The 27326-nt window shown below is 46.9% G+C and overlaps 1 protein-coding gene across 1 annotated transcript; it reads right to left on the reverse strand.

Annotated features, from left to right (window-relative positions):
- Window positions 1-9640: 9640 nt before the first annotated feature.
- Myl12b (myosin light chain 12B) lies at window positions 9641-26167 on the reverse strand. The gene is made up of 4 exons (XM_021217628.2): window positions 26060-26167; window positions 12571-12769; window positions 10496-10657; window positions 9641-10102 (listed from the first exon to the last, which is right to left on the reverse strand). Exons 2-4 carry the CDS (start codon window positions 12752-12754, stop codon window positions 9930-9932), a joined length of 519 nt encoding a protein of 172 aa, XP_021073287.1. The 5' UTR covers window positions 12755-12769; window positions 26060-26167; the 3' UTR covers window positions 9641-9929.
- Between the last annotated feature and the right edge of the window lie 1159 nt (window positions 26168-27326).

Genomic DNA, 27326 nt, shown 5'->3' on the forward strand with positions numbered 1-27326 from the left:
AAAAAAAAAAAAAGTTGTGTGTGGCGAGAGCACATGTGATCTTGTAGCTGGGGCAGAGACGGGTGCGTCTCTGGGACTACTGCCCTGTCAGCCTAAGAAGTTAGCTCAGGCAACGGAAGAACCCACCTTAAAAATCAAGATGGATGGCACTAGAGGAATGGCATCTGAGGTTCACATTATAGCCACGGTCAACAGCAGAGGGCAATAAGTGCCTGCTTAGTGCTTAGATAGCCTTCATAGCTCATACAGTCCAGGACCCCCAAACCAGGGAGTGTACCCCCAACTTTCTTATGTGTTTCCCGAAGCTTTGCCATCAGAGCCCCCAAATGGTGCTGTTCCAGGAGCACCTGGTGCACAGATGCACAGCTGTACTTCTAGAGAATAGACCTGTCACACTACCTCCCCTCCAACTGAGGTGACAGGCAAGTCTCACTACTTCATGTTAGGAGAAGAGCCGCTCTAGGGAATTCCTTTGACGTGTACCTAGTCTCGCAAAGTACGTTGTTTGGCTGGGACGACGATGAAATATTGTTTTGTTTTGTTTTTAAATGAGAAATTAAAACTTTGCAGTACAACTTGCAAAACTTTTAAACTGAAAAAAAAAATCTCGTGACCTGAGTTCAATTCTCTGGACTTAGATGGTAGAAGAAGAAAGCTAAATCCTCACAAGCTGCCCTCTGACCTCCACATGCATGCTGTGACACCATTCATAGTACATTGGTAGCCCTTCCAGTGCCCTGTGGACTCTTGTTTTTGTTTTTTTTTTTAAAGATTTATTTATTTATTATATGTAAGTACACTGTAGCTGGCTTCAGACACCCCAGAAGAGGGCATCAGATGTCATGACGGATGGTTGTGAGCCACCATGTGATTGCTGGGATTTGAACTCAGGATCTCTGGAAGAGCAGTCAGTGCTCTTAACCGCTGAGCCATCTCTCCAGCCCTGTGGACTCTGTTTTAACATGTGGCCACAGGGAGCATATCTTACTATCATTTCTGACCTCGGTGACGCAGGAAGCCCAAAGGAGGGAAGGAGCCCTGGGCATGGCCTAGCCTACAGCTGTCATCTGCTAGACCCCACACACAGCCAAGGACCCCAGAACTTGCCAGCTATCTTCAGCCACTAGGAGATAAGCCACTTGGTTACATCCCTCCAGTACAGCTGGCCAGTGAAGTAAACAGACAATGTCTTTGTGTTTCCTAGATCCAAAGTATCTTTCCAAAGAAAAGTGTGCCAACAAGACTTAAAACCGAGGTCTGTTCTGAATGTATCCAAGGCAAGTAGCAAAGGGGCAAAAGTGAGGGATGTGATCAGGGAGTAAAAAAAAAGAGAACCCCAACAAAAGCCAGGTACATAAGAAAATGGATAGACCCTGAAGGGTATTAGCAACCTTCACAACTGTGGAGAGTGTGCAAATGTTTATTTGGTGCCTTGAGAACTGCCCGTTTCCTCTTGGTAACAATTTGATTACATCCACGTGTCTTCTTTCCGTGGCCCACCCTGCTGCCTCGAGGAGCCAGCTCCCTTTGTAAGTCTTCCCAAAGCAGGCATCTTAGATTGGCTATGGGTTCTCCCTCCTCTGTCCAGTGCTCTTTCTCTCTCCTTCTCTCCTCCCCCTCAGCAGTACATCACGGACTTCCAGACAGCTAGTGGACCCCGCACTGCCTGCTCCAATCCACAAGCCCACTAGAGGAGAGGACTTTCTGTTCTTGTTGGGTTAATGTTCTGTGAAGAGACTGGACTGTAGAACCACTTGCCTTTAAACAGGCTCATGAGTAAGGTAGGAAAAAATATATCTGAATGTGGTACAGAATAAGAGGATGTTGGAGAAAAAAAAAAAATCCCCATGTTCTCTTTTAGTTAGGAACCAACACACAAAATGGGGAAGGAAAGAGGTTCAGACACAACAGACCTTTTAGGTTAAGGAGGAGTTTCTCAGAATCGCTGATTAAAGTTTGCTGGCAAAATTGTTTTCTAAGATTGCTCTGTTTATACAGGCAAAAGCAGGCACTGTTTCCCAATGCCTCTGTGTTTGGAAGTTCTTGTCTTTCTTATATTAAAGGTCCGGGCTCTGTCATGGTTTTCAGATTGTAAATGCTCCCCACAGGCCCTTGTGCTGAGAGCTTAATTCCCAGCTGGTGGGAGCTGTCCTGGAAGGTTTTTGGAAACTTTAGAATATAGTATCTCCTAGCTGAAGTAATATGTCACGGTATGGACTTGAAAATGATACTGGGTCCCCAGTCCCTCCTTAGAGCTCTCTGACTCCTATCCATGGTGAGGTGGATATTTCTCTCCACGTGTGGTATTAGACCAAACAACCACAGTGGGAGCTCCCTGAAACCGTGACCGGAAACATATTCTTTCTCCTTTGAGCTGTTCTCTCAGAAATTTCGGTTATAGCTGCACAAAAAGAATTAACATAGGCCACAGCAGGGCGGTGGTGGCACGTGCCATTATTCTCAGAACGTTGGAGGCAGAGGCAGGCGGATATCTGTGAGTTTGAGGTCTACAGAGTGAGTTCCAGGACAGCCAGGGTTACACAGTGAAACCTTGTCTTGAAGACAAACAAAAAGAAACAAGGAAAAAAAAAAAGAAAGAAAGAAAGAAAAGGATTAACATAGGCTCAAAGGTTGTGAAAACACTTCTTTGCTTTTTTTGCAACTCAAATGTGAAACTTAAGGACAATTTCATCATGATGATCATCATCATCATAAATCACCAAGCCAAATCCCACCTCCTGGTAGACTGAGAAAACAGAGCACAAAGGCCAAGGGACCAATGAAGAGCCCGAGGTAAGAGCTGCTCCTGCTATAACTGCTGTGACATTGCAAGGGAGAGCAGGGGCACTGGGTCATTAGTCTTCTCAGCTGAGAAGTGGGAGTGGCTTTCCCCCAAAATGCCTTTCGGCAGGTAGACCCCACTCCCAACTATGAACGAAGAATATCACTGACATTTCCAAAATTGTGACTACGCTGGAAATTTGATCCTATGGCTTTACTTTCTTACATTCTGGTCCAGTTCTTAGTGTTGCCAAGGTAACGGACCGGCACAGAGGCCAACAATGGGACTGCAGAGGAAGTAGGTGTCATTCTCCAGAAAGCAGATTTTTAAAAAGTAGCTTTGACAGCCTCCTGGGGGTGTTACACATTGTAGCTCAATAACAGCTGTCTTTCACACTGATAAACCAGGGCAACTGACACTACATTGCACTGGGCAAAAAAAGTAGATCTGTGTGTGTGTGTGTGTGTGCGCGCGCGCAAACTAGTGCATGCGTGCATGAAAAAAGGTTATTTGGGAATCTATAGTCTGCCCCTTACATGAGTCCATTTGCACTGAGACGATCAGAGAAGAGCCAGTGTAGGGAAGCATCCGGATGTATGCTCACACTGCTAGTTACCAGAGTTCAGGAGGAAACAGACTTCATCATACTCCTTCAGAAGGAGGATCTGAAAGGCAGCATTGTGCCCTGAGAACCCAAGACAGCAGACGCAGGATTGGAGGGGTTAGAGGACTTCCTGAAGGTATGTCCAAGACGATTTCTCATATTTAAACATGAACATGCCTACTCATACACATTCCATAGAATATGACTAGTCCCCCCTTCCAAGCACTTCAGGCCTTCTGCTCACTTGGTATTTTTCTGGTCTTATATTCTGATGGTATTTCCGGGAGATGGGGGTAGGGGTGGAGCGGGGGAGGAAATAGCAATAAAAAGAAGCTGGTTCACAAGCTATTTGTGTTGAATTGATCCATTTAGGTTGCATGGCATGGTAACATACATTATATAGAACTATTAAACAGACGACGCTCAAATTTTTTGAGGCAGGAAAATAAGGCATATTTACAACAGAATTTCATACACATCTACCGGCTTGTGACCTCAGCCTCCCCTTCTCTATGACAGATGTGATAACAGCAATGATGATAAAGATTTGCTCACACATTCACATGACCAGGAGAGTGGAACTGAACCGAGTGGGACCTGCCTGCAAGCCCCAGGCGACTGGGAGACTAAGGTCAGGGGATAGTGTGAGCCTGGGGAATCGCAAAGACCGCAGAGCTGGATTCTAGAACTTTCTAATCACTTAACAAATATTTATACATGAATTAATAGTGGATGAATGGAAGGAAAGGAGGGGAGGAGGAGAGGGAAGGGGAGGCAGGGAGGGAGGGAGGCACTTGCTATGGGTCCTTGTAAAAATCGAATTCCAGAAACTGCTCCCTAAATCTGGGATATATAGATGCATGAGATTCCTGTTGGGGCCTTGCAGAGAATTGCTCTCTCTAGCAAAGTGGGGCCAGTGCTCTGAAGCCAACTTCACGCGGTACTCTATAGCTTAAGTTACTTAGGAAATGGTTTACAACACTATCAGGAATAATAGTGACCCCTAGTGACACTTCTAGTTATTGTCTCTAAAGGATCACACTTGACAACTATTTTTTTGTTTTCGTTTTTTTGTTGTTGTTGTTTTGCTCCTCTGAGACCAAGTACAAAGGTGACAAGTGTAATTGGCGATTGTCACCATTTTTTCAACCCGAGAACTCTTTCTTCAAAACTGTAGTATGTGGGCCAGACAGGTCTACAGAGTGAGTTCCAGGACAGCCAGGGCTACACAGAGAAACCCTGTCTTAAAAAAAAAAACCCAAACCCAAACCAAACCGAAACAAAACAAAAACTAAACTAACGTGAAAACAAAAGAAAAAAAACTGCAGCCTGATAAACTTTCACATCCTCGTTCAGTTTCCGAATGGCGTTCTCATGGTATTTCTCCATACCAGGTTCTGCAGCAGTTTCTACATTCATATTTCAAGGCTTGTGCCCAAACGGTAATGCAGAACATTTCTTAAATTTTCCATACTATTTTACTTACCAGTTTGGGTGTTTTTGTCTGCATGTCTGCCTGTCTGTTCACCATCTGCATACCGGGTGACCAAGGAGGCCAGAAGATGGAGCTGGATCACCTAGAACAGGAGTTACAGCCATTATGAACCTCCTTGTGTGCTGGGAATCAAATCCGCGCACCCTCTGCAAGAGCAACAAGTGCTCTTAACCAGGCGCCGCCTCCTCTCCAGCCCCTGTAAGGCATAACGGTGATAGAATGACTTATCAGGCTAAACAGTGACACATGCGTGGATCACGCTAGAGCTCGTAAACGCCTCACCGTGTCGCGCTCAAGAATGCTGCTATATCGCTAAAGGCAGGCAAGCTGAGGTCTACTCTGAAGAATGCCTGAGATCTCTCTAGGAAAGATCCGAGTCAAGAAAAAGATGCTGAAGGTCCACACTGAGCCCAGGGCGGCTCTTGCTCAGGCTGTCACCTATTCCTCCCTGAGAGATTTTATCAGTACAAGATAAGTTTTGTCTGTCGTAGATTTTTCTTCCTGAAGCCTTCCAGAAACCTCCTTCTCCCCCCCAACTCTCAGCTCTGTTCAGATTAAGATGACGACTGCCTGGCCTCAAGTCTCCCATGAGACTGCAGAGTGGAGCCTGCAGATAGATGTGTACCACTTGCCTTCTGTTTGGCTATTGTCAGTCTGGTCCAGTGTTCTGGCTAGTTTTATGTCAGCTTGATACACGGTGATCATCAGGGAGGAGGGAATCTCAGTTGAGAAAATACCTCCATAAGATCAGGCTGTAGCAAGCCTGTAGGGCCTTTTCTTAATGGGTGACTGATGGAAGAGAACCCAGCTCATTTGTGGGTGGCACCACACCTGGGTTTTTGTCCTAAATTTATAGAAGCAGGCCAGTAAGCAGCACCCTCCATGGCCTCTGCATCAGTTCCTGCTTCCAGGTTCCTGCACTGCTGGAGCTCAGGCCCTCACTCACCTCTTTTGACGATGAACTGTTACATGGCACTGTGAGCAAAATAAACCCTTTCCTCCCCAAGATGCTTTTTTTAAAAAACAAAACAAAACAAAACAATGTTTTATTAGATATTTTCCTCATTTACATTTCAAATGCTATCCTGAAAGTCCCCTATACCCTCCTCCCTGCCCTGTTCCCCAATCCACCCACTCCCGCTTCCTGGCCCTGGCATTCCCCTGTACTGGGGCATATAATCTTTGCAAGACCAAGGGCCTCTCCTCCCAATGATGGCCGAATAGGCCATCTTCTGCTACATATACAGCTAGAGACACGAGCTCTGGGGTACTGGTTAGTTCATATTGTTGTTCCACCTATAGGGTTGCAGACCCCTTCAGCTCCTTGGGTACTTTTTCTAGCTCCTCCATTGGAGGCCCTGTCTTCCATCCAATTGATGACTGTGAGCATCCACTTCTTTATTTGCCAGGTCAGGGTCATGTCAGCAAAATCTTGCTGGCATATGCACTACTGTCTGCGTTTGGTGGCTGATTATGATATGAATCCCCAGGTGGGGCAGTCTCTAGATGGTCCTTCCTTCGCTTTTTTTTTTTTGTCATAGTGCTTCATCACAATAGTAGAAACACTAAGACACCCAGTGACTCACATTGTTGAGCTTTTTAAGAGTAGAGGAATATTTCAACTTCTCTCTAACTGAAAAGCATCTTGATCAAGCTATGGGTAGCAATTATTTAATTTGGAGGTTGTAGGCCTAATGCTTTCTGTCAGAAAGCTTAGAAGCTAGATTCTGTCTAGTGAGGCCAAGCTGAGGAAGCAGGATAACTTCTGTAGTTCAATCTTCTTACCTAGAAAATGAGATAACAATGCATGCATTAGCCAGGACAAAATGAGAACAAAATGTAACGACAAAGGCTTTTATACCTTCTGTACAAGGATAGCAAACTGCTGGTGTCTTTTCTGGTCGTCACTGTCCTGGGTCACATCAGCTGTGCTCAGATTACAGCCCCGATGCTTACTAGCTAGCTGTGTTACCCTGAGACCCCACTCCACGGCTCAATTCCTCTCCCAGACAAATAAAACCATGTGAAGACCAGCCTCAGAGGGCATTAGTGCATCAGGCTGAGTACAGAGTGATACTGGAGAAATAGGGGGTCCCTCCTCGGGGCTCTCAGTTTTGTTAACAAAAGGATTTAAGAACAGATTCATAGGAGAGCTTAAGGCCAACTTCATTCGAGTTTAATATAAATACCCAAGAGAAACACGCTGTAAACCCGGACGGCTGCCTGGAAGAGGCTAGAGAAGAGAAAGCAAAAAAGCCACGTCACATGAGTGAAGACTGCACGGAGGTGAGCCCCAAGGAGGACACACAGGGTAGAGAGGGGAGCTTTAGAGAAAGGATAAAGAAGCCCAAAGCCCCAACAAAGACACACTTGGGCTCTGGCCAACTTCCCAAAGAGAGACAGAAGGGAAGAAAAAGGAAAGGTTGTGTCTTTCTGAGAGCCAGGACTGAGGAAAAGCGGGCAGGCACAGCAGCGCCTCATGACGGCTCTGGAGCAGCCGCAGAGCCAGGGGATTGGGCAGGAACAGTACAGTGTCTCATTGTATTCACCTTTGTAGCACAGCTCAGGGTGGGCCTGCCTTCCTGAGGGTTGGATCCTTGGCCAAGGGACTGACCCGGCCAACCGGATTAACTTCTGTTTGTGTCAGAGACAGGGTCTCACTATGTAGCCCAGGCTTGCCTGGAAATGACTATGTAGCCCAGGCTGGCCTAGAACTTGAAGTGTTCCTATACTGCCTTTGCCTCCCAAGTGCTAGAATTAAAGGCCTTTGACATCACCCCTGACTCTGGATTAACTCTTTCCCTCTTGAGACTTTGTATTTATGTGTCTCTGTGCATATACCTACAGAAGTCAAAAGTGGGTACAAGGTCCCTCTGGAGTTGGAGTTACAGGGAGTTGTGAACCACCTGATGTTGGTGCCGGAAACTAGACCCCAGCCCTCTACAAGAACAGCACACATTCCAAACCATCTCCCCAGCACACTGGCTTAACTCTTAAAAGACAGGAGACAGGAAGTGGAGGCGGTGATCAAATCTAATCCTACCACTAGGGAGGCAGATCCCTGAATTCAAGGCCAGTCCTGTCTACAGAGCAAGTTCTAGGACAGCCAGGGCTACACAGAGAAATCGTCTCGAAAAACCATCCACCCATAAGGTGGTGGTGGTGGTGGTGGTGGTACAGCTGGACAGAAGGCTCAGCTTGCAGCCAAGTCTTCACCTCCAGAGGATTCAACACCCTCACACACATGGATGCAGGCAAAACACCAATGCACATAAAATTAAAAAAAAAAAATTTAAATCATTAAAAAAAAAAAATCAGGCAACAATGGCACATGTTCATCTAGAGACAGATTCTATTTTTTTTCTATAACAATAGGAAACTGCTCAGAACATTTTATTTTATTTATTTATTTTTTCAAGACAGGGTTTCTCTGTATAGCCCTGGCTGTCCTGGAACTCACTTTGTAGACCAGGCTGGCCTCAAACTCAGAAATCCGCCTGCCTCTGCCTCCTGAGTGCTGGGATTAAAGGTGTGTGCCACCACGCCCAGCCGTTTTTATTTATTGAGACAGGGTGTAGCCCAGGCTGGCTTCCAATACTCTATACCCAAGATGAGCTTCAACTTCAGATCCTCCTGCCTTTGTCTCCCCAGTGCTTGGATCACAGGCCTGAGCCGCCAACGCTTGTATTGTATTGTATGAGGTGTTGGAGATGAAACCGAGACGAGTAAATACCAGTAAACCACACACACACACACACACACACACACACACTCTAATGGCCCTAGGACCTCAGAGGACACTGTTAGATTTGTTTATTGGCCATTGACTTTGCTCTGTCTTAAACATTGAAAGTACCTCTTGGTATCCTACACCGGTCTTTCCAGTCTAGTCATCACAAGGCACAGCTAGATTGGAGGTCAGTGGGCCAAGGATAGCCGTGTCTGCACCAGCTCAAGCCAAGCGACTGCGTCTCCGGATGCTGTGGCGGTTTTACTTCTTTGTTGCCTCTCTGTTCTACACGACACAGTAACAGTGAGTTTTTCAAGCACAAACCGTTGTTTTCCCCCTACCTACAGCCATGGGATTCCTTATCGCGATTCTATGTCGATGACATACTTGAAAGGAATCTTCGTGTTCTTATGGCTACTGTGCGGTGGGTGTAGTCGGCTCCTGTGAGTCGGCCTTTGCACGGAGACCCCTTCCTGGCAAGCAGACCCCAACCAGGCTCTATCTCCTAGGGAGCGTTTCTGTCCACTTTCCACCATCCAGTGTTCTTTGTCACCACACAGTATGTGGCCTTGCCCTCCTGCCTGCCCTGGCCCTTAGTCAGCAACACTTACAAGAGCATACTGGGTAACGGGTACTAGATAAGTGGCTTGGCGTCTATTTCTGTTTAGTCTTGTTCACACGGCCAGCCACTTGTGACACTTGGTGGTGCAAAGTGGAGGCAGGAATGCCTTTCCCGAATGCATTCACGGTTCTCAATGGGAGCTCTCACCTCTCTCAGCTTCTCAGGGAGAAGCAGGAACTGCTCCTTTGGCACGGCGGGAACACCTGAAACTTCTGAAGATGTGAATGTGGCAAAGTCTGAATTTTACAGAGCTGGAAACCTGAAGAAAGGAGTACCCCAAACTATCACTTGTTTGTTTTATACTCCACTTGAGTCAGCATCATCTTTATTTCAAAATAACATTTTTATTATATAAAAATGTAAAAAAATCCAGCAAAACCAGAAATACGGATATTATTTTCCTGGGCTTTCACAGTGGTTGATTTTTATTTGCATCTCATTTTCAGTACAATTTACAACATTGTCCCCCGTTCCAGTCTGATTATACACATGCTAAGTGACAGAAAGGGTCTGGAATAAATACATTTAAAAAAAAAAGAGGAAAAGCTCTGAAACTAAGTGGCACACAGTAGGTCCTATGGGGGAGGGGAAGTGACTGAGAAACTAAGTGGCACCCAGTAGGTCCTATGGGGTGTGTGTGTCTGAGACAGGAAGCAAGCAAGCAAACCCGACAGGAGTGTCAGCCTCCGCGGCTCTTCAGTCATCTTTGTCCTTCGCTCCGTGCTTCAGGATGCGCGTGAACTCAATGTAGTTGAAATTCCCCTTTTTGTCGATGGGGGCCTCTCTGTACAGCTCATCCACTTCCTCATCTGTGAAGCGGTCGCCCATGGTGGTCAGCAGCTCCCTCAGGTAATCCTCCTGGATGGTGCCTGGAGGGCAACAAAGGGCAAGCTCATGGCACAACTCGACAAACCAACCCACCGGCGGCAGCAATTCGGCACTCTCACCAATGACCACACGCTGCCGCTTCCCAGCCACTCCAGAGCGCTCTATGAACACTAAATTGATTTTTAAAAGTGTCAAAATAGAGAGATAACTCAGTGGTTAAGAGCACAGGCTACTCTCCTCAAGGACCTGGGGTTCAATTCCCAGCACCTACTGTCTCACAACCATTTGTAACGTCAGTCCCAAGAATCTTATGCCTGCTCTGGCCCCTGACGGCACTAGGTGTGCATGTGACACACACACACACTAGGTGTGCATGTCACACACACACACACACACACACACACACACACACACACACACACACTTAGCGTTACCTGTGGCTTCCTCATCGAAGCAAGCAAAGGCGTTTCTGATGACGTCCTCGGGGTCAGTGCCGTTCAGCTTCTCTCCAAACATGGTGAGGAACATGGTGAAATTGATGGGGCCCGGGGCCTCATTCATCATGGCGTCCAGGTAGGCGTCGGTGGGGTTCTTCCCTGTGAGGGCGCACATTGGAACAGAGGAGGAAACCCGCTTAGGTTGGCATTGTTTGGCTATTGCTATGCTAAGCACACATTTTTTTATTTTAAAGGTTTTTATTACATGTACATGTGATATTCAGGATATCACATGTATGGAGGTCTGAGGACAACTTCCAGGAGTTGGTTCTCTGTTTCTTCACGGGTTTGGGGGATCAAACCCCACAAGCTTAAGACAAAAACACCTTTCTGAGCGGAACCATCTTGCTACCTTCTTCATTGCTTTTTATTAAAAATCAACAACAACAACAACAACAACAACAACAACAACAACAACAAACTCTCAAAACGTTGACAGGCAAAACACCGCACTATCACAGGCTGAATATTGATTCTACATTGGTTCATCAAGGGTTGTCTCAACACCCGCAATTAAAAGACAAATCAACATTTGTCTAATAGTTGTTTCTAAATCATGATGCAGTCGCCTGTGGGCTTCAAAATGGCTCAGAAGCTGACCATCTGAGTTAAAAGCATTAGGTCAGCTTAGGACTGGCAGCTTATTTTGAATGATTCTGTAGAAAGCACCGTCAACCCAAGAGCTGTTACTCTCCTGCCTCCTCCTGTGTGTTGATGGATGAGCCACCAGGCCAGACTTGACCTGGAGCACTCATGGTCAAGAGAAACCCGGATTTCAGTCCCCGTGGACAACAAATCGTAGGACGTCAGCCAGAGACTTCCTGACAGTGAGAGGGAGGGACATCTACAGGGCTCTCCACAGGAAAGGTCTTGGGGAAGGGGTTTGACAATCGGTTCACCTGCTGGCTTGGAGAAGAGCTAGAATGGAAACCCAGTACTCCAGATACCGAGTTTAGTGCCACCTGCCCTAAACAGCCCCCCCATGAAAAAGACTGGCTGACACCAGGGTCTCAAAGGCCGCTTCAGACACGGAGTTGACACACACGAAAAAGATGGCTGCATCTTCGGATCTAAGGAAACATCTCAAGACTAAAATGGCAGGCCCATCCAGGATCTGAGTGAAATTTAAACGACACGGGAACAGCTATTCCACCCTCTACTCCTGTACTGCCAGAGCCACTGAGCAATTGAAAACAGGTTAAAAAAAAAAAAAAAAAAAAGACCATTTTCCTATGTGCAGATCTAACCTGACTCTCTTGCAACATTCTGGGATAGAGGGGAGGGGGGGGAATGACTGTAACCCAGGGGTCCAAGAGAGTTCTGAGTGAAAACAGGAATCTAAAAATGAATCGTGTGTATGTGTGTGTGTGTGTGTTTTCCCTCGTGCATCAGTGCCGTGGAGAGGACTTCCAGCAGCCAGGCCTCTCCGTCCTGGGCCTCACACTGAGGTCAGTCACCAGGCTTGGCAGCATGCACCTTCACCTGCTGAGCCATCTCATCAGCTCCATTTATGGTATGGAAGTCTTTCTTCTTGGGGTTCATTTTGAGTACCACCACCCTTCCTTCCCAGACAAGCACTGTTAGTTATGAGTGGTACAGAACCTCTTTGTTCATCTGTTCCTGACCTGTCCTCCACCCACAGGACATTGCCTACTTCATTATTAGCTGCGTTAGTTACTGCAACTTCTCATCTCTTGTACCTAGCCAACATCACACACTCATACACACTCATACACACACACACACACACACACACACACACACACACACACACACAAACACACACACGGCTTTCAGGCTCCTGCAGACACAATCTACTTAGCTAACAGGAACAGTACCCTCCAAGTACGCACCCTGCAGCTGATCCCTGCTCCTTATCAGGGCCCCACCGCCACCTGAAAGCTTGCCATAGGTACCTCAGAACAAGGGCTACATCATAGAACAAGTGATCAAGAGATGGATTACCACAGGAGGAAGAATTCACATAAAGGGAAAATGCACAGAAAGGCTACCCAGAGACGCCAGCATGTCGTGCAGGTCCTCCTTGTCAATGAAGCCATCCCGGTTCTGGTCAATCATGTTAAAGGCCTCTTTGAACTCCTGGATCTGGGACTGGTCAAACATGGCGAACACATTGGATGTGGCGCGCTGAGGGCGCTTCTTGGTGGTCTTGGTCTTTGCTTTTTTGCTCGACATGGTGGCGGTTCAAATCTGAAAATAAACAAACCAAAACAATGCATAATATTTTGTAAAGCAAGAAGGGTATACACACACTTCAAATTAATTAAAAAAAACAAAAACTTTTTTTTTTTTTTAAAAACAGGGGTCTCATTGCGTAACCCCCGGCTGGCCTAAAATTCACAAAGATCTTCCTATCTCTGATTCCCAAGTGCTGGGATTAAAGCTGTGTGTTGAGCTATATAGTAAAAATACCTTAATAAGGAAATGTGCTTTGAGGGGGAAGAGTGTGTCCAAGCTTGATTTCCAATGTGACAGTTAAAGTGGAAAGATTCACGTTCCACGAGACTAATTTTTTTGTTTGTTTGTTTCATTTTGGACACAAGGTTTTCTGTATGTAGCCCTGTCTGTCCTGGAACTCAACCTGCCTATGAGCGCTGAGGTTAAAGGTGTGGGCCACCACCTCCTAGCAAGACTAATTTAAGATTTAGCTTTTATTTTTAATTACGTGCGTATGTGTTTATGTCTGTGTGTGGGTGTGTGCACATGAGTGCAGGTGCCCACGGAGGCCAGAGGAGTGTGCTGGGGCCCTGGAGTTGCAGTTACAGGCAACTGGAAAAGCTCCCAAAGCTCATTTTTATCCTCCAAAAGTTTATAAAAACAAAAAAAGTATCTACCATAATGTATGGTGGATACTGTAGACTAGAGTAGTCAGATATGGTCCTCACCTTTAAAATACATCATCTAGACCCAATTTCCCCTGAGACTTAAAGCTGACCCTGCATTTCCCCCATCTGACAAAGCCCGAATCCCATCATCCTCCCAATTGTTCCTAGAGACCCTGCAGACAGTCATCAGCCACTTAACCGGCAAACAGAACCTCTTTTATTATTACAATCCGGCCTACGTAGTTCAGGCTGGTCATGAATTCATCATAAGGTCATCTGTGATGTCCTTAAACCCTTGGTCCTCTTACCTGTCTTCTGAGTGCTGGGACTACAGATGTGGTACATGCCCTGGTTGCACTCTCAACAACATCGGTACATGCATGACCATGTTTTGGTCAATGACAGATAACATATAAAATGGTGTGTACCACACAGTCTTGGACTGCAGCAAACTGTTCTATCTGGTATTGTGTGACTGACTGTATGTTGTCTGCAGAGCAATGAGACCACCTAACAATGACATTGTCAGAATCTATCCCCTTTACTAGACAATGCACCATAGCAAACAGAACACAACACCGTCAGCTTTGGAGTTAGAAGCCATGTTAAAATCTAAGTCATAGAAGACTGGCTATATACATCATTTGAAATTTTACAAATATCAGGCTGGGTTTTTTGGTTTTTTTTTTCCAACTATGTTTGAGCTTTTATTTTTTTTTGTGTGTATGAGTGTTTGCCTTCACGTATGTCTATACACATGTGTGCAATACTTATGGAGACCGGAAAAGGGTGCTGGATCCTCTGGGGCTGGAGTTACAGATGGATGTGAGTCTTCAGGTGCCGTGGGGAGGGGTGCTGCTTACTGGCTTGCTCACCATGGCTTGCTTGTCCTGCTTTGATAGAATCTGGGCCCTCCAGCCCAGGGAATGGCCCCACCCACCATGGGCTGGGCGCTCCATGTCAATCACTAATTAAGAAAATGTCCTACAGGCTTGCCCACCATCTGATCTTAGGGAGGCATTTCTCAATTGAGGTCTCCTTCCTCTCTGATGACTATGGCTTACGCCAAGTTTAATAAAACTCGCCAAAACAGGTTTAATCCCAGGTTCTCATGTACGTTACAGTAGGCTCTCTCGGTGAGCTACACCCCCCAGTGTCAACTTACTTTCTTTCTTTTTTCTTTCTTTCTTTCTTTCTTTCTTTCTTTCTTTCTTTCTTTCTTTCTTTCTTTCTTTCTTTCTTTCTTTCTTTCTTTCTTTCTCTTTCTGTTTTTCAAGACTGACCTTGAACTCAAAAATCCACCTGCCTCTGTCTCCCAAGTGCTGGTCAACTGACTTTCTTAACCCTTTACAACCTGGAACTGTCAGATAAGTTTTTCTCATGTGAGAGATACTCATTTTACTTCAAGATTTAATAGGTATTAGCAGTCTAAAGGCACGGATAAGTTCTATCAGCCGATCATTTCTCAAACTAACCAAAGAGTAGCATTTTACTTAACAAATAACTTGTCAATTGTATCATGCTGAGTGTTAGATCAAAAATTCCCACATAAACAGTCTCTTGAGGTTTAATTAAGAGTGCTTCAAGAAGTCAATGAGATAACGCCAAATGCAAAGATTTGGTTAGGGAGTGTGGCTAGTTTAAAGTAACTGGGGGTGGTGGGGGTGGAGGTTGGGGGGAGGGTGTTGCCACAGAGCCTCAGCTGGTGCAGCAGCCTGGTCCCGATTAAGGGGAAAGACGAGGCTGACAGGGTGAAAACACAGTCACTCGCTGGCACTTATCAAAACATGCCGCAGAGCAAGCGACTAACAGGAACAGCACTCGACCTTAAGTGGCTCTCTCTAGAGAAACCCACACCTACGTCCCCAAGTGTGTGCTGACATTTTTCTAAGCACTCCTCCCTTAATGCTTAATGTTTATGTCTCTGTTAAAGGTGTCTGTGTATACGTGAATGCATGTATGTATGTGGAGGTGCAGAGGTCGACAGTGGGTGTCTCCCTCAGACGCTTTCTACTCTCATTCTTCTCGAGATTTATGTATGTATTTACTATGCACACAGCAGTCTGCCTGTGTGTATGTATGTCTGCAGGCCAGAAGAGGGCACCAGATCTCATAGATGTGAGCCACTATATGGTCGCTGGGAATTGAACTCAGGACCTCTGGAAGAGCAGACGGTGAGTGCTCTTAACCGCTCAGCCATCTCTCCAGTGCCCTCCACCCTAATTTTTGAGGCAGGCTCTCTTGCTGCACTTGGAGGGCTCGCCAACTGGCTGGTGGACCAATGAGCCCCGCCCCTCTGCCACCCCAGCACTGGGATTCTGGGTGAGCATATGCACCAGCTCTCTATGTGGGCGCTAGGATCTGGACGCAGAGACTCACACTTGCCTGGCCAAGCACTTTACTGACTGGGTCATTTACCCAGTCCTAAAACTGTGTAAGAAACCCAACCCACCCACCTCAAAACTATTAATCCACAATTCCAGTCAAAAGGAAATGTAGAGACAAAGTGTGGAGCAAAGTCAGAAGGAAAGGCCAACCTGAGACTGCTCCACCTGGGGATCCATCCCATATACAGACACCAAACCCAGACACTACTGTGGATGCCAACAAGTGCTTGCTGACAGGAGCCTGATATAGCTGTCTCCTGAGAGGCTCTGTCAGAGCCTGATCAATACAGATGCGGATGTATGTAGCCAACCATTGAACTGAGCACAGGGACCCCGATGGAGGAGTTAGGAGGACTGGAGGAGCTGAAGGGGATTGCAACCCCATAGGAACAACAATATCAAGCAACCAGCCCCACCCCCAACCCCCTGAGCTCCCAGGAACTAAACCACCCAAGAGTACAAATGGCTCCAACTGCATGTGTAGCAGAGGATGGCCTTGACGAGCATCAGTGGGAGGAGAGGCCCTTGGTCCTGTGAAGGCTCGATGCCCCCGTGTAGGGGAATGTCAGGGTGGGGAGGCGGGACTGTGTGAGCGGGTGGGGGAACATCCTCATAGAAGCAAGGGTAAGGTAAGGGGATAGACAGGAGGTTTATGGAGGGGAAACTGGGAAGGGGGGATAACATTTGAAATGGAAATTCATAAAATAAATAAAGAATATGAAAAAAAGAGAAGAAACTCAACTGTGGGCTAAGCATGATGGTGTGCACCTTTAATCCAAGCTTGGTCTAAAGTGTGAGTTCTACGACAGTTGGAGATCTTGTCTCAAACAACAAAAAAGGAAACCCAACTTTGTTAAGCACACACACATACACACACACACACACACACACACACACAGTTTAGAGTCTTACTAAGTTTGTACCCCAGTTATTCTTCAATTTACGATCCTCTTGCCTTTGTCTCCTAAGTGCTGGGAGTTTAAGATTTTTAGGGTTGGGTATATACTCAGTGGTAGGGGACTTGTTTTTTATGTTCAAGGTCCTGGGTCCCATCTCCAGAAGCACAAAAACAAAATACACACACACACACACACACACACACACACACACACACACACTCTACACACACACACACACACACACACACACACGGCACCCATACACACACACATCAGTCGAAAATCAAGCAAAGGTGTATCAAAACTACTAATCTGATGAAAAGTCTGGTCCAGAGAAAAAAACGTCCCCTCCCGCTTGCCTTCTGAAAGAATATCTTGGCTTCCTCCACTGTCTCACCCCTGAAGTGGAAACTTATGGTTTCTTTGGAAAGTTAGTTATGTCGGATGTTTTGCTGAGGCAGACACTTGGAGGAGTGTTTTCCTGAAGCAGACACAGGCGAAAGGATGTTTTGCTCAAGGAAGCACATGAAAGAACTCATAATGAGGGATTCTTTGCTAACAACCCACATATGTATTGGTTCATCTTACACTGCATAGCTGAGCTCCATTTGTTAGGACTCCACGGAGAGAAAGGCCCCCAAAACTTCTGATGGTGTCTTGGTGGCTTCTTGCTGCTTCTGAAGACTCAGGCTGATTGGCAGAGTGACATCAGCTGATACAGACTCACGTGCTGAGGTTAAGATGTGTCCCCATGGAGGACACACTCAACGTTTGGAGGGAGTATAAACAAGACTCAACGGGCAGTGCTCGAGGCTTGTTTGCATAGCTGGCTTTACAACGCTTCATTGGTCTCAAGTCTTTGCTGATCTTCGCTTCATTGAGATAGGCTTGGCAAAAAACTTCTGGAGTCCCTGCTGGTCCTAATCGCTCTTGCTGACTCTCACTGATCTGGCTGAGGCCTGCCTGTCGTCTCTGCTGTGTTGTGCCACCTCTGCTGTCCCGACACTACTGAACTGGACTGCTGATCTATTTGTGGAGTATTTGTGAGTGGATGGAGCTGCCTCTGCTGAATCCTCTGAACAGAACCGATTTCCTGACAACGCAGACTGGATTTGCTCTAAAGAACAATTTCTAGACAGGTCCCCTATGTCCTAAGTAACGTTTCTCTTCCATTGCCTCTGGTTACTTACGGGAAACTCACTCCTTAGCCCATCACCTCAGGAAGTCTATTTCTTCAGGGCCTGTACTGTACTTGACACTGTTGTGTGCTGGGCTGTGGGGAGGTGGCCCTCCACTGCAGCCTCAGTTCTCCTACTTCCGGTATTAGCCCACCAGAATGTCTTCTTCTGCTTCCATCTCCCCTCAAACACCCAGGAGTCTCATATTTTGGCATTTCGGACAGGGTTTCACTATGCATCCCAGGCTGCTATAGCATCCTCCTGCCTCTGCATCATTCTGGTGCCAGGGCCTACACCTCCGGGCTTGTTCTTCACCTTGAGCTGCAGATTCACGTCCAGCTGTCTAGGCAACAGGCCCATTCTGGACATCCCACAGACGCTGCAAAATCAATGGGCTGGGAACGGAATCCATTATCCCGTCCCTCAACTTCCTCGGCTCTCAGTCCCCCACTCTCCCAGCCGGGAAGCCAGAAGTCAGCCTCTCTAAATCTCTCCCTGGTAAACCAGTCCCTGGATGTGTTCTTTGCATCTTTCTTGTCACCAGGGGACAGCCCACCTTCATCACTGACACAGACTTGAGACGACAGCTTCCTCAGATCCTACCTCTCCAGTGCCAGCATCACAAGCACTACCACACTTGGTTTTTGTTTTTTTGTTTTTGTTTTTTTAAATCTGTGTGAGCCTGCACATGCATATGCATTTTAGAGGACGGTGTTTGAGAACTGGTTTCCTCTCACATGGATTCAAACACGGGCTTGTCAGACTTGGCAGAAACAGCCTTTATACAGAGACATTTAGTCAGCCTCGTGTACACCTATTACATATACATACTCTCAGGAGAAAGGGATCATGAGTGGAGAAAGTTTATTAAACATCCCGGCATTAAATGAACCTGTCTGCTTTTGAGAAGATGCGGCTGAAGACCGGACATTAAATAACTCCCCAAGTTAGGTATACTCAAACCCTACTACAGGCAATCTCTACACACACACACACACACACACACACACACTACTACAGGCAATCTCTACACACACACACACACACACACACACACACTACTACAGGCAATCTCTACACACACACACACACACACACACACACACACACACACACACACACNCTACTACAGGCAATCTCTACACACACACACACACACACACACACACACACACACACACACACACACACACGCACCCAGCCTCTTTCCCATTAACCGCTCTCCTGGTTATTATAGCTCACTTGAAACCTTTCGCAGTTCCCAACAGATGTGAGCATGGGTTTTCTGAGCAATGATTTTTCTCTGCATTCAGATCACAGACAGGTGGAGTTTCCACAGAAGTCCAAACTACTCCTGAGAAACTACAGAGATAGTCAGACTGTACCGGATGGGGAGAAGCCAGAGCCTGGATTGACTGTGCACTGTAGCAGGTCAGATGGGATTAACAAGTGGCAGCACCTTTTATTAGCCGTGATTTAACAGAGAAACCTCTATGCTCAATTATTAATGAAAATGCTTTAGGAGGGGGGAGCGCCTTACCCAACCCTCTACCCTTAGTCTACAGTCACCGATGAAAGTCTTCACAATAAATCATAGCCCAGAATGTAAATTACCTTTAACTTAAAACAAAAGGGATTTTCTCCTAAAACACTCCAGTATTTCTCCGTATCCCTAACATAGTGAACTAAGGGGTTCTTGTGCCAGTGGCCCACACTGTGGACAGGGATGCAGGAAGCTGGCTTTACAAGTGTCTGATATCCAAGGAATCTGTTGAGTTTCCATCCTGCCTGCCCGGCTTCCTCGGGCTTGGAAAGATGCTAAGAGCACATGCTGCCACTGCCTGAGGATTCCAATGTCCTTCTGATGCTTCCCCAAGTATCTGTCGCCACCACCAGGCCATAAACACTGCTCTCCCAGCCTCATGTGCTCATCAGCCATCTCTGAAGTTTATAAAAAAAAAAAAAAAAAAAAAAAAAAAAAAAAAAAAAAAGCCCGAGTCTTAGTCTAGCCTAACAGAAATGGAATGCTGGGAGTGGAGGTCAATTTAGCTTTAAAGGTGCACTAGGTGGGAGCCGGAAGCTGGTTTATTGAGTAAGAGTACTTGCTGCTTTTGTGGACAACCTGGATTCAATTCCTAGCCCTAGCTCTAGTCCCCAGGGATCTGACACCCTCTTCTGATCTCCATAGGTCCCAGGCATGCACATGATGCATAGACGTACACAAGGCAAGGCAAGGCAAGGCAAGGCAAAAAAAAAAAAAAAAAAAAAAAAAAAAAAAACCCTCATAAACATGAAATAATTAATTAAAAAAATTTCACCAATGCACTAGGCATTTCCAATGTACAGCTAAGGTTGAACCCATTTAGGACATGCATGGCTAAATGCATGGCTGTATGCATGTCCAGTTTCCCCTGGCTTTTCAAAGGTAGTCACTATGGGTAAATGGGAGGCCTGAATTCTAATTCCAGTTTTGATTTTTGGCTACTTTAGCTACGTCATTCTCTTCATCCATGTAAGAGGTGAATCACGGGCGAGGAAGCTGGCTTAGGCTTTGGGCATGGGGACCTGAGCTGGAGCCCGAGAGTCCACATCTAGAAATACGTGCAGGCCAGCGGAGGCGATGTCTCAAAAAGGCGGCGGACACACCTCGGGGAAGACACCAGGGACTGGCCTCCGGCCTCCCCATGTATGTGTACACTTATGTACATACTAAGTAAGAGGTAACTCAGAGCCAATAACTGGCAGCTAGCAAATTATTTGCAGTCTGCAGGAGGGTTTGTTTAGTAGCCCCCAAGAAGGCCTTTAAAATATTTCTTCAAAAATTAACTCGTCTTATTGATTGATTGATTGATTGATTGTATATGAGTAGTATACTGTCTCTCTGTTCAGACAGATTGGTAGAGGACATTGATTGATTGATTGATTGATTGATTGTATATGAGTACACTGTCTCTCTGTTCAGACAGATCGGTAGAGACAGATCCACTTACAGATGGTTGTGAGCCACCATGTGGTTGCTGGGAATTGAACTTGGAACCTCTGGAAGAACAGTCAGTGATCTTAGCCACTTAGCAACCTCTCCAGCCCCTGTCAATTTTTTTAAGGTGACATTTTACTTAAAACCACTAAGTTCAGACACCTTGAACAAGTACAGAAGGACTTACCAGATTAGCACCCCCAGATTCTTTGGGAGTGCTCCATGAGAAATCCACCTCCTACACCCTCTCCTCCCCCCAACGTTTATGATACCTGAATGGTTCCTGATGGCACTGAAAGTCCTTCCCCCTCTTGCCAAATGTGGTTGTCGGGCTCCAAGATGACCCTCAACAGCTGTCCCTGTGCAGCCACCCAGAAGTAAGAGTGGGGAGGGGAACAGTGTGAGCAGTCCATTGTGCAATGATGTCGGTTGACTGTTACCACAGACATGGCATCCCCTGCTGGCTCTGCTGTGAGTCAATCTGCAGATGCTAGCGCCAGATAGCAGGGAACCAAGGCCTCCTGAAAAAGCCAGCGGCAACTCACCTGTGTGAGTCAGCCACACTGGACACGATCCCTTCGGATGAAGACAACTGCTTGGGGATTCCTGGCTTTTACAGACTGGAATTTATTGGCCAGGTGTGGTGGCACACACCTCTGATCCTTGCACTCTGGAGGCAGAGGCTGGAAGAGCTCGTTTAAGTTCAAGGCCAGCCTGGTATGCAGAGTTAAGTTCCTGGACAGCCAGGGCTATAGACAAACCCCATGGGCCATTGCCTTATAGGTGTTGATGACAAAGTTAAGAGCACTCTGTCCATAGGAAAGCAGCAAGGTCCTTGTTCTGTGAATTCTTTCTGAGTGACAGGAGGAAACATCTTTGTTTCAGGCTTAGAACCACAGAGTTCAAAAGGACCACAAGTCAGGTGACTGGGGAATTTTCTATTTCTGGTTTAAAAAAAAAAAAAACCAAAAACCAAAAACCAAAAAAGTGACCGTAATAGAATTCCACCCAGAATTCCACCCCCTTTTGGTAGGTTCTCTCAGAGGAGTCTTTTCCCACTTCTTACCACCATCCATCTCACATTCCTTTACTGCTCTGCAGGTTTTTCTTGCTTTCTAATGACTACTTTCTACAAAGTTCTATCCTTGCTTAATTGCTGGTTGAAAAAATTTCTATCTCAAAAGTACCACTCAAGCCAGGCATGGTGGCGCACGCCTTTAATCCCAGCACTTGGGAGGCAGAGGCAGGCGAATTTCTGAGTTCGAGGCCAGCCTGGTCTACAAAGTCAGTTCCAGGACAGCCAAGGCTACACAGAGAAACCCTGTCGTCAAAAAAAAAAAAAAAAAAAAAAAAAAAAAGTACCACTCAAGCTGGGTGTGGGTCTCTTCAGGTCGAGGCAAGAGGATTGCCAAAAGTTCGAGGCTAGCCTGGACTACACAGTAAGTCCCAGGCCAGCCTGGTGACAGAGTGAAGCTTTGTCTCAAAAAACTGAACCAAAAAGCACGAGCCATAAAATCTAAAAACAAAACTCACCACAGATTGTTAGTAGATTGAGGAGAAAAGGGCGGGACTGGTTCTGTGGGCAAAGGAGTCGTAAAACAATCAAAGTTTAGTGGCCAGAGAGGCAGCTAGTCAAGAATGCTCACTGATTTTGCAGAGGACCAAGATGGCTGCTCAGGGTAGGTGGGGAATATCACAACTGCCTGTAACTCCACCTAACACCTCACACACACACACACCCCACCCCATACACATACAACTACAGAAAGAATTCTCATTTTAGCCCAGCTACACTACAGTGGCAGCTGAGACACTGAGGTGGGGGCTGTGCAGTGAAGGAGTTTTGATTCGTGAGCAGAGTCACACGAGGAGCCATCGAAGGCAGAAAGCAGACAGGCTCCAGGATCCAAACTAAGGTCTTTTTTTTTTTTAAATTCAATTTTGTCTTTTCCGGTGTCTGTCAGAATCTAGAAACTTCACACAGGTTCTCCTGTAATCACCGTGGACAAGATTACTCACTGACTGGGTGCAAGGCCAGTTTGAAAGCAGCAATCAGAAAGGGAATTCCGAACATAATCAAATTAAAATGATTCACAAAACTAACCTCAAATGCGTAATGACATATAATTGGTTTTATGTTACGTACATAGTTTTTTTTTTTTTTTTTAAGGTTCCATAATTATCTTTCTTTTAAAGAGCTAAACACAATTTTTATGACTTTCCTTACCACTCAACTCCCTACCTCAGGTACTTTATCACTTGTGTCACGGTGTACGCCCATGTAACAACCCACTAAGTTATAAGTCCTGGAACGCAACTGTGTACGTCAGCCCCCTTGGCAAATCTTGTTTGGATTTCTTTTCCTTTTCTTTCCTTTTTTTTGAGACTGAGTCTTACCACATAGCCCAGGCTGACTTCAAACTCAGGAACCTCCTGCTTCAGCTTCCAAAGTGCTAGGATTAGAAGCATTCATTCAACCACCTCTCTTGTCTGAGTTTAAGTCCCAATCATGTGAGACTAAACTGCTTGGGGATTCCTGGCTTTTAAAGGCTGGAATTTATTGGCCAGGCGTGGTGGCACACACCTCTGATCCTTGCACTCTGGCCTACCTGACTTTTTTAAATGTAATTTTTTTTTAGATTGACCCAAGGGTCCTCTACCTCTTTTAAAAAAACATTTTTGAGTGTGTGGGGATCAAACCCAGGCCCTCAAACACACTAGTCAGTGCTGTGCATCTAGCCCTTTATTCTCTTCTACTAATGAGTATAATTTACAAATATTATATTGCCATATAATTTACAAATACCCTTTTACAGCCTTTTGCCCTTCTACGTGGATGAGAGTCTAGAGAGACTGCTTGCCCATGGCAGGTGCCAAATACTCGGCAAGCAGCAACATACATATAATTATCCCATCGTAAACAATATTGCATACACAAATGTTCATGGTAAGGTGTTGGATTTGAGCACTCCTAAAATAAGGCCTCCCCCCCCTCGCCGCCTAGAATCTACACCTGAGTTTGCACACACTCAACCACTTCACAAAGCCCACCAGCTAGTTACCCCTCGCTCAGTACCTGGAAGAAACATTTATTAACATAGGAACAGGCTACAGGTGTGCCAGGCACAGGGGGTAAGGCATGCCACACACATTAATAATTAAACCCCACAACTGCTTATAACATGAGCGCTGTTGCTATACCAACCTCTCAGATAAAAGCTAGGAAGGGGCAGAAGGAATCCAGCCACAGGACATGTCCCACCAGCCCTGTGCCTTTTGTTATCAGCAGCTGCCAAGTGCCCATCATGAAAACGTCAGCCACTGGCAAGGCTGATGCGTTCCTGGAGCTGAACGTGAAGTACGATGCCTGCCATTCTGAGTACACAGAACCAACCAAGAGGCGCCTTTAAGGTCTCTCTGGCCTCCCTTTCTCCTCCAAAGTCCAAGGACCTGACCGTGGGAAGCACACCCGTAGAGAATGGAGTAGCTATGGCTACTTCCCTCTCATGTCTGGAAACAAGTCCAGAGGTGACACCACACCCAGAGCCCAAAGGTGCCAAATAACAGGTGTCCCGATTTTCGAGCCACTTTACTCCTCTGAACATCATATAGTCTTCCCCCGAAACTGTCGCCCTGCCTCTCCACCCCCCAATAGAGGGTAGCAAGCTTGCCGAAGCTCACTTGTTTACCTGTCTTTCTCCCCTCCCTTGCACATAGTGAGTTCGGATACCCTTGTCTCCTGGTATCTGGCTTGGGCCAGGTAAGGGGGACTCAGTGATCAACCTTCAGAGGGAGGAAGGGAAATCTGCTTTGCCCGCCATGTAAAACCTGTCAGAGAACAATCAAAGACGCTGGTAACTGGGGATTATGAATGCCATCCCTACACAACTGTATCATTCAACCTTGGCGGAATGGGGATACTGGCCCCATCCCTGGCTTTCCTAACTTTGGCCAACTATCACCCGGGGTTCTGTCCTTCATAAGCTGCAGCTCAGTGAACTCACTGCGGCATAAATGAATGTGGAAGCGGCCATCACAGAATTTACTTTATTTAACCTAGTATCCAGACCGGAAGGGTGAACAGGTGCCTGTGTGTGCCAGTGTGTGTGTGCCAGTGTGTGTGTGTGTGAGAGAGAGAGAGAGAGAGAGAGAGAGAGACAGACAGACAGACAGACAGAGTGAGAGCAAGCTGACTGAAAAACCCTGGTGGCATCATATGAATTCTTTAAGGGATGTTCCCAGGCAAATGACATCACCTCACTTAAGGGCTTATTGAATGAGAACATGATGTGACATTTCTCTAACACAAAGGACTACAGCCAAGCCATCTTTAACAAAAGCTGTCAACCGGATCCCCTAAACATCCTTTGTCGCGTTACTTCCTTGTCGTGGGATCCGAGTGACTCCCCAAATCCTCTTACGTAATTTTTCATTTCTCAAGTTCTCAATACACCTCTAAAGAGGCCTAACTTGGCTAACTAACTGCGTTATTTTATTGTATAGGGTCTAGCCCAGGGTCGTCTGTATCCAAGAGCCCTCGCTAACTACCTTCCTCTTTCTCAGCTAGTATTCATTATTGTTTGGCTCCCTTCGGGCTGACCACCCGCGCTTCTTGTGCACATAATACGATGCTCCATCTTTTGAGCTTGGCCACCTTTTGAGCTTTTGCTCGGTATCTCCTAGCAGAAATCCACCAGTTCATCTTGGATCCCTGGCTCAATATGTTCTCCATTTTTTCCCCAGCTTTCTTCGAATTGTCCTTCTCTAACAATGAGCTAAATCTTTGCAAGACCTAAGACTCAGTAAGAATTTATGCAAATCGGCCCATTTTAGCATTTGCTAACCATGAACCCTAGTACCAGTTCCTGGTTTCCTCTGGCAGGAACCATACACCGGCGGGCTTCTCCTCCCCCCAACGCGTCTAGAACGGATGCACGCAGTTGCGCTAACATGCAGCTTGGACCTGCAGCCGCGGCAGGTGCCGGCAGCCGGGCACCAGGTGTCAGTCATCGGATGTCGCAGGCCCAGTGCACACGGTTCCGGGGCCTCGCTCGGCCAGGGTTCGCCAGCACAGGAACAGCGTAGGGCCTCGAACCGAGCCACCTCCGCTCCACCAGCCGACGGTCCAGCCGCCCGCAGGCTCCAGGCGCGGTTGCGCAGCACGAGGGGCAGATGCGGCCCGGGGGATGCTCCGCGGGGTCGTGAGTCACTCACCTGACCTGATGCTGCACACCCGAGAGGATCCGACCCGCGACTACGACCAGCGGAGGTTGAGGCGGGACAGTGGCGGCGCCGCACTTCCGGCCCGGGGGCGGGGCGGAAAGAGCACCGGCGATCCCGGCGCGACCAACCGCGGCAGGGGGATGCTGCGAGCGTTTCGAAGAGCCGGGGGTCCCAGGCAGCCAGCGGCGGAAACTAGCCTGGCTGCGCGGCCCGACAAGCTCAGTCTCGGTAGCCGCGAGTACAAATCCCCCAGCTCACTGGCACAGCATCCTCCTGCCGCAGCCGCTCAGGCTTCCCGGTCTCCCTGGCTCCCGGCGCAAGTCCCGCGCCCCTTCCGCATTCCGAATGCCGAGGGCGGAGCGCCAGCGCTGGAATTTGACCCGGGTGGGCTGGGAGTGGGAGCCGCCCTGGTTTGGGGGTCCCCTGGCGCCGGCAGCGGGCAGTCCGAAGTTGCCTGATTTAGCAGAGGGCAGTTGGCCTGGTTAAGCTGAGTTTAGATAAACAGTGCTCGAGAGAAGGAATGTAATCCGGAAGAGGGCGGCGGCTGAGCACTCTCCAGAGAGCTCCAGAAACATTCTCGCTTATTTGAAATTGCACTCCAGCCAGTGGCCTTTACTTTCTCCCGCCGGGAGGTCATATTCTAGAAGTCTGATCAGAAATTCCATGTCAGACGGTGGTGGCGACAACTTTGATTCCAGCACTTAGAAGGCTGAGGCAGCATCCCTGTGAGCTGATTCTACAGAGCTAGTTCGAGGACAGCCAAGCTACACATAGAAAACCACCTCCCTTCCTACCCCTCTTCCAAAAGAAATTCCTCCAAGGCAGGAACACCATGCCTGTACTCATAGCCGACTGTACCAAACAAATACAACTTAGGGGCCAGCAAGATGGCTCAACGGGTAAAAGTGCCTGTTAGCACGCATGACTGAGTTATTTTCTCAGGGCCCACAGAGAACAACCAATTCCTGCAATTTGTTCCATGAGCCCCGTATGCAGGTAGGTACCAGGGAATGTGCAGCCTCCTCGCAAACTAGTAGATAAAATGTAAAATAAAATAACCCTCCTAATAAATTGAGGGTGGCTTTAAATCTGCGTTTGAAAATCAGGGACTGGGATTGTCTTTTAATTGTCTTTGATAGGCGCCAGGTGATGCTGAATCTTTGATCCCATTTGTCCTCAAAAATCATTGTTTAAATAATTATGTTTCTTATAAAATTGTGGCACTTTCAGAGTTTGTTACAGAAGTCTACCACCACTT

Source organism: Mus pahari, chromosome 18 (assembly GCF_900095145.1).
Source record: "Mus pahari chromosome 18, PAHARI_EIJ_v1.1, whole genome shotgun sequence".
NCBI classification, from domain to species: Eukaryota; Metazoa; Chordata; class Mammalia; order Rodentia; family Muridae; genus Mus; species Mus pahari.

Bases quoted from the DNA above. Each gene is read 5' to 3' on its own strand.
- Myl12b (XM_021217628.2), bottom strand. From the start codon at position 12,754: ATGTCGAGCAAAAAAGCAAAGACCAAGACCACCAAGAAGCGCCCTCAG. The intron at 10,658-12,570 runs GTAGCCTTTCTG...GCGCCCTCACAG, and splicing joins CGACATGCTGGCGTCTCTGG to GGAAGAACCCCACCGACGCC. The intron at 10,103-10,495 runs GTAACGCTAAGT...GTTGCCCTCCAG, and splicing joins CTTCGATGAGGAAGCCACAG to GCACCATCCAGGAGGATTAC.